This window comes from Mustela putorius, unplaced genomic scaffold (genome assembly GCF_011764305.1).
Source record: "Mustela putorius furo isolate JIRA1106 unplaced genomic scaffold, ASM1176430v1.1 tig00003834_pilon_pilon_pilon, whole genome shotgun sequence".
In the NCBI taxonomy this organism is placed as follows: domain Eukaryota; kingdom Metazoa; phylum Chordata; class Mammalia; order Carnivora; family Mustelidae; genus Mustela; species Mustela putorius.
The window spans coordinates 99983833-99997063 of record NW_025421987.1 but is presented as its reverse complement, the minus strand read 5'-3'; the positions used below and the strand labels follow the sequence as shown (position 1 = coordinate 99997063).

The 13231-nt window shown below is 40.0% G+C and overlaps 1 protein-coding gene across 7 annotated transcripts in view; it reads left to right on the top strand.

Moving 5' to 3' along the window:
* LOC101674380 (protein mono-ADP-ribosyltransferase PARP15) overlaps positions 1 to 12541 on the top strand; it is a 45437-nt gene extending 32896 nt beyond the window's left edge. For all 7 annotated transcript variants that reach the window (XM_013052676.2, XM_013052681.2, XM_013052679.2 and 4 more), the window contains 5 exons: positions 356 to 523; positions 3087 to 3293; positions 7820 to 7953; positions 11372 to 11546; positions 11856 to 12541. In XM_013052676.2, coding sequence (XP_012908130.1) covers positions 356 to 523; positions 3087 to 3293; positions 7820 to 7953; positions 11372 to 11546; positions 11856 to 12145 — 974 coding nt within the window. In that variant the 3' untranslated portion in view covers positions 12146 to 12541. The remainder of the gene's footprint in view (positions 1 to 355; positions 524 to 3086; positions 3294 to 7819; positions 7954 to 11371; positions 11547 to 11855) is intronic.
* The last annotated feature ends 690 nt before the right edge of the window (positions 12542 to 13231 follow it).

The window sequence follows — 13231 nt, the reverse complement described above, 5'->3', positions numbered from 1 at the left end:
CCCAGGCAATCTTTGCTGTGGACCTTACCTTTCTGAGCTTCTGTTGAATCTGTGAAATGGACAAAATAGTACCAATAGCCTTGTTTTGAGGATTGAGTAGACCAAAGGAGGTAGAGTGCTTTTGAATAGCACCCCACATATTCTACAATGTCGTTGTCGAGTTAAAGAATCCTGATTGTACAGAAAATGAGCCTGGCACAGTCCCAGCAAGTGAAACCAGCTAGATGGAGGGAGGCTGGACTTGTTCAGAAATCATCACAGCTTTCTACAACGGCAGCTGCTTTCATGGCTCGGTGATCCTCTTGCCGCTTCCTGTAAGTAACTGCTGTGTGTTTCCTTTTCTTCCCTGTTCAAGCTGCACAGCCTCACAGAGATTTTATAGTTACACAAGGTGGAAACTTGATGTGCAAGATAATAATCCATGTTCTTGGGGAAAATGATGTCAGGAAAACGGTCTCCACTGTTCTAGAAGAGTGTGAGCAGAGGAAGTACACTTCTGTTTCCCTTCCGGCCATCGGAACAGGTTTGTAGCCTCTCATCAATCCAAGATTCTGAATCATCCACATTCCTTTAGACTTTGCCTCACTGTTAGTGAATTCATTGCTGAGTCCAGGCAGCGATAGTGATGTAAATCAGAGAGTCCACCAACTTGCAGACCCGGAGGGCCATCTCTGGGGCCTATGCCTCTTTAATACATCTTTATTCTTTATTGTATGTTCCCCAGGTATCTTTGCATGTTTGGCCCTTAACGCCATGGTGTTCTTACTGTTCATGTTTTTCCTTTGGGTGATTTGTTTGCTCTTACTGTATCTGTTACCCTTTTTGCACTGACTTTCGGATCAGCATTTCTCCTTCCCCCGGATCTCCTCTGGCAGATTTCTGTTACCAGAGACTTTATGGCAGAATCCAAACTCATCCTCATCATCCCTTACAAACAGCCACCTTTCCCGAGTTGTCCCATTTTCTGATCTCCTCCTTCGGTGGTACCACGATGCTCTGGCTATCCTGCCAGCTTGCTTCTTTGTGCCCCCAGACCCTACACTCAGCACATTCTACTTAGTCTTCTCCCAGGGGTTATTCAGTGTCAGCCTTGCTTCTGGTTTCCAAACCTTTAATATGTCCGCTATTGGGTTGACTGCAGCATCTCCTACTGGCTCTCATTCATGCATTTATTAGATTGAAAGGCTGTTTCCCAGGCCTGCTGCAAGTTCCAAGGCATAAAGCCATGAGTAGGGTGCAGTTGCTTTCCTTAAGCAAGAAGCTCGGGTCCATCCTACTCCCAGTTTCTAGGAAAACTTTTCCTCCTCATCTCTATCATAGCATACAAGAAGTTGCTCTTAGTTGAAGGTGATGCTAATGACCAGTTCCCTGATTCATTCATGCTCAGTCACGCAAGCTTTTTAAAAGGGCCTGGGAGGGCCCTAACAATGCCATCACATGATCGTATGATTCATAAAGTTTCAAAAGTAAGATTTTTTAACCTCTGTGGGTCAGCATCGCTGTTTCTTCTCACTTTGACTTCTCAGACTTTTCCTGACACGAGCATTGGAAAGGCTGCGAGCATTTTTGGAATATAGCTAAGGAAAGTTGATGTAGGAATACGGTTTTTCAAAATTTCAAAATTTATACTTTATTGTGATTTCTTTTTTGATTATAAATAGTCCCTTTTATATATAGTTTTATGTTTTTATTTTGTGTTCTTTTTCTGAGATGTATAAATTTTAAACCCTTTAAAACCTAGACCCACCCATGACTCTTAGTTTCCCCATTTTGCAGATAAGAATTTGAAGTATTAGTGTACAAGGTCACATAGCTAGTCAGCAACATATCGAGGATCAAACCCAGGCAGCATGGTCTGTACATTTCAAACTTTACATTGTTTTTTTATGTTACACTTTTTTTTTATTACCATTATGCTCTTAATTACGATACTGTTAGCTGCCACATTCTTATCTCTATGAGCTATTACTTCTATTATCACCGCAATTGTATAAAATTGAGTAAATTGAAGTTTGGAGGTGTTGTGGGCTGAGTTATGTTCTCCCTGCCAAATTCGTATGTTGAAGCTGTGATTCCCAGTACCTCAGAATGTAACTATATTTGATGAGAGATTCTTTCAAGAGATAATTAAGTTAAAATGAGGTCATGAGGGTGGTCCCTAATCCAATATGACCAGTGTCCTTGTTAGTTGGGAGATTAGAACATCCACGGATACAGAGAGAAGACCATATGAAGACATAAGGAAAAGACAGCCATCTACAAGTCTCAGAGAACTCAAATCAGTCTTTCCAAAACCTCAATATCAGACTTCTAGCCTCCAGAATTGTGAGAAAATACATTTGTGTTGCCTAAGCCACCAATTACAGCAGTTTGTTATCATCCCTAGCCAACTGGTATGAGAGGAATTGAATGACTTAGCCAAGATCCCACAGCTAATCACTGGAGAGCCAGGACATGAACCCAGTTTTTCTGCACCCGGATCACATGGTCTGTTCTCTGTGCTGCCAGTGCCCTACAGTTCAAGACCAGCAGGAGCACACACTATGAGGAACCATGCAGCATCTCACCAAGAGGTCATTAAGGACTATTAGTAGATCTGAGCTTGTGCTGGGTAACTTTGTGGTAGTCTCAAGTACATGGGGTTTTGCTCTGGATTGGATTCTTTGAGGAAGCAGGCATGGTTCTATGATTGGGTATCTTACCTGGAAGAGGCAAAGAAAATGGCCAAAGTTGTGATTATTAATGAAGCAGCACTTGCTCCTACTAGTGAAGATGGGGAATGTTTGGCCATTTTTGTGGTTTGGATAGTGTTCATGTTTTGGCCTGTGGTCAGACATGATTATTCAGTGGTTGTGCTGGGCTAAATTGATCACAGCCACAGAGTGGTTACATCAGATGATATTCTATGAAATTGTTTGTGTTCAGCCAGAGGACACGAACACCCAGCTAGGAGTGCCAGATCCATTTCTGCTGTCGGGCTGCTTGCTTCTGCCTCAACACCAAAACCCATGTTTTCCAGATTTCATCACTTGACTAACACCAGCTAAAGCTTCTTTTGGTCACTTAAAAAAATGTTTCTTTTTCAGGAAATGCTGGAAAAAACCCAGCCACAGTTGCTGATGATATGATCAGTGCTGTTATAGACTTCGCACGGAAACATCCCATCCCATCATTACGGAGAGTTAAAGTTGTCATCTTTCTATTGGAATTGCTACATGTATTCTATGACAACATGAAAAAGAGAGAGAAGTCCACGTCACCTGTCCTTCAGCCCACACGCTTCGAGACTGCATGTAAATGATCTTCTTCAGAAAATCATGGGGTTATCTCTCCTATCCCTTAGCAAATGTGTAGCTATTAATGCTCATTGTTTTATCAGTTTTAGGATTCTACAGATAGCCTCCTATAATATGTGGGAAAATACAAGAACTATGGAATGCAGCCTCCTATCTGCCAATTATTCTGAGGGCAGAATCACTCCTGGGAAGCAGGAATAGCAAAGGAACAGGAAGAGAATAGAAATGAGAAAGCAGAAGAGCGGGATGGACTTTGAAAATCCTAAGCCAGTTACCTCATTATTTAATTATGGATTATTATCGACCCTCAGTGCTCCTTGTAGCTATGAACTAGCTGACCGATACTCATTTATTGATTATCCACCACTAGACAAGTTAGCCTGACAATGGAAGCAGATTGAAGAAGGGAGTGGTCAGGGCCATTTGGTTGTACTACTTCCTGAGCAGGCAGATTCCTAGTTTCTTCTCTGTAAGATGGGTGTTTATGCATTATGTTTAAGTATCTATTGACCTGCTCCTCTTTCCCCATTTTGAGGCTTCTGTACTGCTGTGAAAATAACTAGAAAAGCAGCTTCCTCTTGCAATCACGGTTTTTGCCCATTTTGGGCACTCACTCATAGAGCAGTGTGGGTTTTACTAGTGATGAAGCACACCTGTCATCAGCAGCTGTCTCTAAACTGGAAATTATTGCCTGACCCTGCCAGTAAGAATTTCAGTTCTCTCTATACTTAACCTACTGATAACTATTCAATGTGCCTTCACATATAACACATATAAGAGCTACACACACACACACAAAGTAAATAAAAATGAAAATAGCAGTTGGGTCTATTAATGTTCTTGCAATAGCAAGTAATAGAAAATCCAATTTAAACTGGTTTATGGAAAAATGGAATTAATTGACTCACATGACTATTAAAGTCCAGGCATACCTGGCTTCAGGGCCAGTTTGATCCAGGTGCTCATATTATATAATCTATATATATATTTCTTCATCTCTCTTCTTCATCTGAATTTCTTCATCTCTCACTCTCTTGTCAGCTGTGTTGTCTTTATTCTCAGGTTTCACATGGTTAAAGATGGCAGCTAACAGTTTCAGGACCATATGCCTACACAGTCAGATCCAATAGGAAAAGGTATATCCGGGGGTAATATATACTCATCACAGGAATGTGATGCCTGGGAACAGAGCTGTTCACATAAGGCAGAAATTCCTTCTGACTGAATCAGCTTAGGTCATCATTGCAGCTAGGGAACTGGAATTATACAAATCAGCCAACCCAGAGTCACATGCTCTATTCTTGAACTGAAGGGGATCACTCCGAAGCAATGAGGAAGAGTTGTTCACCAAAGGAAATTCAAGATGCTTTTAACAGAAGAAGGGGAAGAGGCTGCTGGATGGTTAAAAATAACATATACCTACTAGAGTACCAAGGGATATATAAATTAACATTTCCCCCTTCGGTCCTTGCAGAAGAAAATTTGTATTTAAATACAAATTAACTGGTTCATCCACTCCCTGCTTACACCAAGAATTTAAAATGACTTCTGAAATTTAAAAAACAGAAAGGGGTACCTGGGTGGCTCAGTCGGTTAAATGTTCCAGTCTTGATTTTCCCTCAGGATGTGGTCTCAGGGTCATGAGATGGAGCCCCAGGTTGGGCTCTGCCCTGGGCATGGAGCCTGCTTAAGATTCTCTCTCCTTCTCTCCCTCTGCTCTCCCTGCTCATTTCTCTCTCTTAAAAAAAAAAAAAAAAAAAAAAAAAAAAAAAGAAAGAAAAGAAAGAATAAGAGACAAGCAAACAAAAGATAAGTAAAATGAGCAGACCAGTGACCCAATGAATGGCACTTGGGGCAAAACCAAACAACAACAAAACTGCCTTATAGTTGTTAGATGAAAGGAATAATACAGATAAAATGTCAGATAAAAACAAGTTTGTTGGCAGAGATAAACTTGGATTTTAGTAAGAATTTATCATGAGGATTTTTTTTTTTTTCATCTTGTGGACTTCTTTAAAGAGAACTTACAGAGGACAACTTGGAGTTTCATTTGAGCAAATGATACACAATTGCTTTTCCAAAGCACATTTAAGCTATTCATTGATTCAGAGCACTGTTACTGGGCACGAATTAAATATCACACCCTAGAGACACAGATTTGGGAGTCATGTAAATAGGTGGGAGTTGAAGTCATGGAGTGTGGCTCCAACTATCCATGGAGACTGTGAAGGTGGAGAGAACGAAGCTGAAGGCAGAGCCAGGATTCTTGGTGTGTCATCCCACCCCTACCTGTGGAGAGGAACCTGAGGCAGGCTGCACAAGGAGAGGTGTAGGAGGGCATTTACCCCAAACATCGGGAATGGAAAAGTAGATTGAGCTTTATCTTTTAAAAGAGATTTATAGGAAAAGCACTCAGGAAAGTGCCTGGTACCTGGTAAACACTTGAAAAAAGGTAGCCATCATATTACCGCCGATAAAGCACTGGGCTGAGCGTCACTAGAACACAATCCTTTCCTTCCTTGGATGGTGGCCTTCCACGTAACATTGGATATGTGAGTACTCAGCCTTCCTGGAGCTCAGCTTTCTCATCTCTAAATTGTCCAGGGACACCTTCTGTCCACAAGCAGAATAAGTAGCGTAGTTTGGTGTGGTTTAAGGGAGTGATTTGAGTTGTTCATCTCAAGAAAATACCCTTGTCTTTAAACTTTCCTCCCTTTTTATGTTTATTTTTATTTTTTAAAGATTCTTTATTTTAGTTTTGAGAGGAAAATGAGAGAAAGAGAGAGTGCCAGAGTGGAAGGGTGGGGAAGGGCAGAGGAAAAGAGAGAAAATCTGAAGCAGACTGCACTGAGCACAGAGCCTGCCACTGACCTCGATCCCATGACCTGAGCTGAAATCAACAGTTGGATGCCCAACTGACTGAGCCACCTAGGTGCTCCTTACTCCTTCTTTAAATGCAAATGCCTCTGGGATATAGAAAATATCAAGTTTAATTATTTTTTTAAGAATAATAACTATGTTTGTAAAGGATTCCCTAAAAGCGTTTTTACAACCTTTATTGTATTTTAAACTTGAAACAATCCCATGAGGTGACAAATAGAGCAGATTCTATCAGTTCCATTTTACAAAAGAGAAAATGAAAACTCACTCAAACTTGATACTACTTGTTCCATACCCTGTGGCTGGGCACAGGTTGAGGCTGAGCAGGTCTTCTGATTCCAAGCCCTGGTATTTTCTGCTCTGCAACCTCATGACATGAAAGGAAGAGAGAGCCCAAAGAAAAACTTGACTTGCTTCTCAGGCTTGCCTCTGTATTTGGAGAAAAGAAAGTAGCAGGTTTGAGGAGACTCTAAGACCTAGGACTTCACATTACTAGGCCAAAGCTTTGGAGGGAGTGGAAAGTGGGAGAATGGAAAGAATTTAATTTGCACACACTACACATCCTGCTGTGGGAAACTTCTCCAGGAAAAACTCTTAAAGTAGAATTTGAAGACCGCTTCCAGATTAGGCTTTGATGCTTGCCTTTGTGAACAGAACTTCATTCCCTGGATGGACTTGCTAAACAGGAAGAGAGTACCTGGTTGCTCTCCCAGCCCTGGATATCTTGTACTAAAAATGAGTAAATTCTGGCTTTGTTTGTAAGGAGAAATCCTTTGGCCTTTACCTGTGGTGTTTTGCCATTTTCTGGCATTTCCTTCTCTAACACAGTCTGTCCATAGTTCTACTTGTCATGCCATCTCAGCAACTTGGTGTGTAGCCTCAATGTATTAGAAGGTTCTGGAGGCCATTGGAAAGCAAAGGAAAATTTTGAGCATCATCACCTTATGTGAAAGTGTTTACTTAGTATTTCCACTGTTTTCTTTATATGGTGCTTTCTCTAGTTTGGAAATAGAAGGTAGGCTATAGAACAATGTCTTTAAATATCTTTAACAAGGTAATCACATTTCAAAAGAAAAATAATAACCACAATAAATAAAACTGATAAACATGAAAACATTGATGAATTGGATTTCATGTTTACACATCAGGTTTTTTAAAAAAAACTTTTTTTAAAGTGGGCTTCATACCCACTATGGAGCCCACAGTGGGGCTTGAACTCATGACCATGAGACTGACCCCACTAATATCCAGAGTTGGATGCTCAACCAATTGAGCCACCTAGGAACCCCAACACATCAGTTACTTAATTCTTATGGAATTAATTCCATAGAGCTTTCTGGGGAAATTATAATTTCAAGCTATAGTGAATGAAATTATACCTAAATACTTGAGCTAGGGAATTAGTTAATATATGTTATATTAACATCAGAACTGTTTATTCCATCTGTGTTTACCAACTGAGAATGGATAAAAGCAGCAACTGAAATGTGTAGCTTTCTTGTTTTTTGTTTTGTTTTGTTTTGTTTTTTCTTATCCAAAAGACCAGGATTAGATGAATGTGAAATAAGAGCATAGGAAGTACCCTGATTTTCAGAGATCCCTGGAAATGGATATTGTGTTTTCACCAAATGTTGACTTTTCAGGTAATCTTCCTGAACACTGGGCTGACATGAATCAGCAGCTATCCTGTGTGATTGAGCTACTCCCCGGACAGTCAGAATATGACACCATAAAGGACAAGTTCTCTGAAACTTGTCCTGCCTACGAAATAGAGAAGGTAATATTTTATTTAAAAATTACTTCTTTTTAAAAAATTACTTCTTTTAACTATCAAAGAACTACTAACATGAAAGCCATCTTTTTAAAATAACACTCCTCCTTCCTTTGTACCTTACTATATTTATTTTAATTAGACTAACTCAACCTCCATAGATTTCAAATCTAATGGTTCATTCATTACCAGTAATGAAGAATATTCCCCAAAGTGACATTTATATGTTTGGATACTTTCACTTACAATTTACAAACAAACCCATTCAAACTGATTAAACAAGGAGAAATGTATTAGAAATGTCCAGAAGTAGGATGGTCTTTGGAATAGCTGGATCCAGTTTCTCTGGCTTTGCCATCCACAGAGTCAGCTTCATGTAGAGGCTGGACTCTCTTCATAATTGTAGGATGGCTGTGTGTGGCAATCAGGGTCTCTGCTTCCTCCATTCACAACCCATGGAAGGGACACAACCACTGGACTAGAGTCCCAGGCTTTGAGTTGAGCAGAGCACTCCAACCAGTCTGTGTCCCAAGAGTGCTATTTGCTGGTTGGCTTGGACCTGGGCTGTCAAATGCCATCATTGTACAATCCCATCATGAGATTACCCTGATTGGTTAGACCCACTTAGGCTCCACCTAATTCTCCACTTAAGTGGAGAACTGTAGTGAGTCCAACTCCACCCAGACCAGCAGTTGCTGTACAATGGGAATGAATTAGAATGGATGTTCAGGGATTCTCACAATGTTCACCATGCTGCATAAAAATTTGAGCCAGCAAAGTACAGGAGTTTATTAGAAGGTCATTATCATACCCTGTTATCAGAGCAGGGTGTGGCATCCTAGTCATTTAAAAATCTGGCTGCTACTTCCATAAAACTGTGTACTCAACCACATTATAGCATTTAAGAAATTGTGCTTTCATAAGCTTTCATGTGCCTGACTCCCCCATTAGACAATGGGGTTCTTAAAGTAGGAGTTGCATTCCCATTACCTATCCTGGTGCCTAGCATTTCGTAGGACACAATACCTACAGAATGAACTTTCTTCCTGAGAAAGAAAGAGAATCCAAAGAGAGAGACTCCTGCAGAAAGGACAGAATTTAAAGGAGGAGATGCTTCATTGATATTAAAAGCTGTTGAGAGTAGAAGAACCTTGTTCAATTGTGTTTACCCAATATCTGGCCAACTTTCTTGGCTCTTATTCTTCTATTATACCCATGTTGAAACACCTCACTTTTGGATTAATTCCATAATATACTTTCTCTCTTGCTGCCCCTAGATAAAATCATTATTAATTCCTGGTTGCCCACCTCTGCTGGACTCTCCAGGTGCTGGAATCCTTATTGCTTTCTTCCCGTAAACTCCTTCATGCATTCCCCTTTGCAGAATTTCAACACTCTGCTTGAGATCTTCATCTGTCTCAAAACAACTTTCCTTCCTGCTTTTATTACTTGACTTCTCCTCAACACCTGCTATAGGTAACTGCTCCATTCTTCTCATATGGTAATTGTCCTTCTCTGTCTGACTTACTTCACTTAGCATAATGCCCTCAAGGTCCATGGCAAGATTTTTTGCTTTTTCATATCCGGATAGTAGTGTGTGTGTCTGTGTGTGTGTGTGTGTGTGTGTGTGTGTGTGACATTTTCATTACCCATTCATCTATCACTGGACACTTGGGTTGCTTTCATATCTTAGCTATTATGAATAATGCTGCAGTGAACATGGGGGTGCACACAGTTCTCCTTGAACTCTCTTCTTTTGTTTCTAGGACATCATGCTTTCAGATTTTTTCCTCTTTCCCTAGACTTAGATTACCTGGATCCTTTTCTTTTGCTTTCATACTCTGTGTTGTGTTCTCCTTACCAACCCCTTATCACTCTGAGAGGCAGAGATTTTTAACTTGTCTTTCTCCCCCACTACACTGAAAGTTTCTTTCAGAGATCCAACACATGCTTCATTCATAGTAGATATACTCAGTAATCATCTACTGAATATCTAGAATATCTTGAATAGATGATTACTGAGTATATATTAGATTCATTTTCTAGAAGGAAGGAGAACCAGTAGAGAATGATATATTGAAAAAAAAAGTTAAAGGAAGACAAAATTTCAAGGAGGGGATGATTCATGGTTTGAAATGCTATTGAGAGTCTAGAAAGAAATAGTCATTAGAGTTATGAGGTGATTTGTGACCGTAATTAGAGCAATGGAGGAGAACTGTTGTTGGAAGAAGCCAATGGAATGGTTTTAGAGATCAGAAGGACTTAAGGAAATAATTACCAAATGACTACAAATTTTTGAGTAGGAATTTGTTTTTATTTTCTTTTAATTTATTTAGATTATTATTATTATTTAAGTAAGCTCCACGCCCAGCATAGAGTCTAATACTGGGCTTGAACTCACAACTGTGAGATCAAGACCTGACCTGAGGTCAAGTGTCAGTGACTATCTGACTCTTGGTTTTGTCTTATGGTCATAAGATTGAGCCCCACTTCTGGCTCCAGGCTCAGCATGGAGTCTACTTGAGATACTCTCTCCTTCTGCCTCTGCCCTTCCTGCTTGTACTCTGTGTCTCTGTCTCTGTCTCTGTCTCTCTCTCAAATAGATAAATAAATCTTAAAATTTAAAAAAAAGGAGTGAGATGCTTAACTGACTGAACCACTCAGGCACCCCTTATTTATTTATTTATTTATAAAGGGGAAAGAGAGAGAGAGAAATGGGGGAGGAGCTGAGAGAGAGGGAGAGACAAAGAATCTTAAACAGGCTCCAAGCCCAGTGTGGAGCCTGACATGGGATTCTATCATAACCCTAAGATCACAATCTATGCCAAAATCAAGAGTTAGACACTTAACCAACTGAGCCACTCAGGTGCCCCTTGAATAAGAATTTGAATGTGAATGAATCTCCAGGAATTCAGGATAATATCTATAGGCAAATGTTTTTATATAACATAAATTCTATTATATAAAATAGATTATAATAAGCACTATTACAAAGTATAGGTATTCTTAACCTAGCCTTTTCCTAAGGGCAGAAAGCAGAGGTGCCTGGATGGTTCAGTCAGTTAAGTGTCTGCCTTCAGCTCAGGTCATGTCTTGGGGTCCTGAGATTGAGTCCTGCATTGGGCTCCTTGCTCAACAGGGAGCCTGCTTCTCCGTCTGCCTGCCATTCCCTGCTTGTGCGCTCTTTCTCTCTCTCTTTCATTCTCTGGCAAATAAATGAATAAAATATTAAAAAAAAAATAAAAGCAGAAAGTTACCTATTCTCTGAATTAATTGGCTGTTGATTTGCATTTTCTTTTCTTTTTCCTTTTTCCCCTCCTCCAGTCTTCCTCCTCCTCTAACTTGCTATTTTAAATCCACAACAAGCACAATACACTGAGCTCTAAAGTCATTTTCAAAATATTTTGCTTTTTGTCATTTGTAGATTGAAAGGATACAGAATGTATGCATCTGGCAGAGCTACCAGATAAAGAAAAACCACATGGACATGAAGAATGGCCATACAGATAATGAGAGAATCCTGTTCCATGGGACAGATGCAGACTCAGTGCCATATGTCAATGAGCATGGCTTTAATCGCAGTTATGCTGGGAAGAATGGTAAGGAAGCAAGTAATCTGGCTGACTAGAATGACATGAATGAGAACTCTAGTGTTGACTGTTCACACCCAAGCAGTGTAGAACCATAGACGGCAGCCATCTTGTCATTATCAGGGTCGAGTTCTTTGTGTTTCACCAGAAAGGAGGCTGGCAACCTTCTAAGGCTAGAGGGAGTGAATTGTAGAAATGATGAAAACTGGCTTGGGTGGGCAAGAACGACATTACAAAAATGTGTCAGGTTTGGGCATGGTCCTACATACTGTGATAATTTTCTGTTTTTAGGAAGACTTTTTGTCTTTCTCTTTATAGGAGCAGCTTATGGACAAGGAACCTATTTTGCTGTTAATGCCAAATATTCTGCTAATGATAAATACTCCACACCAGACAGCAATGGGAGAAAGCATGTTTATGTTGTACGAGTGCTTACAGGAGTCTACACATGCGGACATGCAAGATTAGTTACCCCTCCGTCAAAGAATCCTCACAATCCCACAGATCTCTTTGACTCTGTCACAGATGATACACAACATCCAAGTCTATTTGTGGTATTCTCTGATAATCAAGCTTACCCAGAATATCTCATAACTTTTAGGTGTTAAAAAATGGTTTTTTTTTTAACCTCTAAGAGATTGTTTAGTTGTCTATTTATAAGAACAAATTTATAGAATTTTTGTCTTTGCCTTTGGCTTGTTTATGTAGATAAAAATGTCTCTGTTAGGTGCTAAAATGCTGAAAACAGCCTTTCAAGAATGCTCTATTGCAATTTGTAGCATACCTCTTTTCTGAGCATACTGATGGGTGGAAGCTAAGAAATGTGGGTGACATAATTATAGCTACAACTATTTACAGACACCAAATGTGTCAAAGAACAAAGAGCACATTACTTTTGTCTAGTAGAGAAGAAATAAGACGAATCTCTTTAAAGCCAAGATGTCATTGCTCTAATAGAGCATGTTAAGACATTAAACTGTGCTGGGCTCAACTGTACTGTTAAATGAATAGGCTGCTAATGTGTATCTGTAAGCGCTAAGAATTTTGCCCCCCTGAAGAAGTACTTAGTAGCTATAGTTCAGCTAGAATGACTGAATCAAATCTGTTATGGAGTAAATCAGGTAAAAATGTGTTGTACCACTATCTGATGCTACATGACAACTTACTACAAAATTTAAGGGCTTAGTGGATAAGGAATTCAGGTGTGGCTTAGCTGGGTCATTCTGACTTAGGGTTTCTCCTAAAGGTGAATAAAGATGTCAGCAGGGGATGCAGTGTTCTGCAGTGGCTTGATTAGAGCTGGAAGATCTGCTTCCAAGATAAATCACTCAGATAGCTATAGAGTTTTTGCTGGTTGACAGAAGTCCTCAGTTTTTCTTCCCATAGTCATCTCCAGGCTGCTTACATTGCTCATGATGTGGTATTCCACAGCCAGTAATTCAGGAGAGAGACAGGCTGAAGCCATGATGTCTTTTATGACCTAGCTTCTGAGTCATACTCCACCTTTTCCACAGCATCCTGTTGGTTCCACAGATCAGCTCTTTCAGTGTAACCAGGAATTACACAGGACCTGGACACCAGTGGACAGAGATTGTCGGGGACCATCTTAGAAGCTGTATAGATGAGTGAAGGACTGATACATTGATTAAATGTTAGCAGTGAAAAGGACTCTAGAGGTCATCTAAGCTCACTGT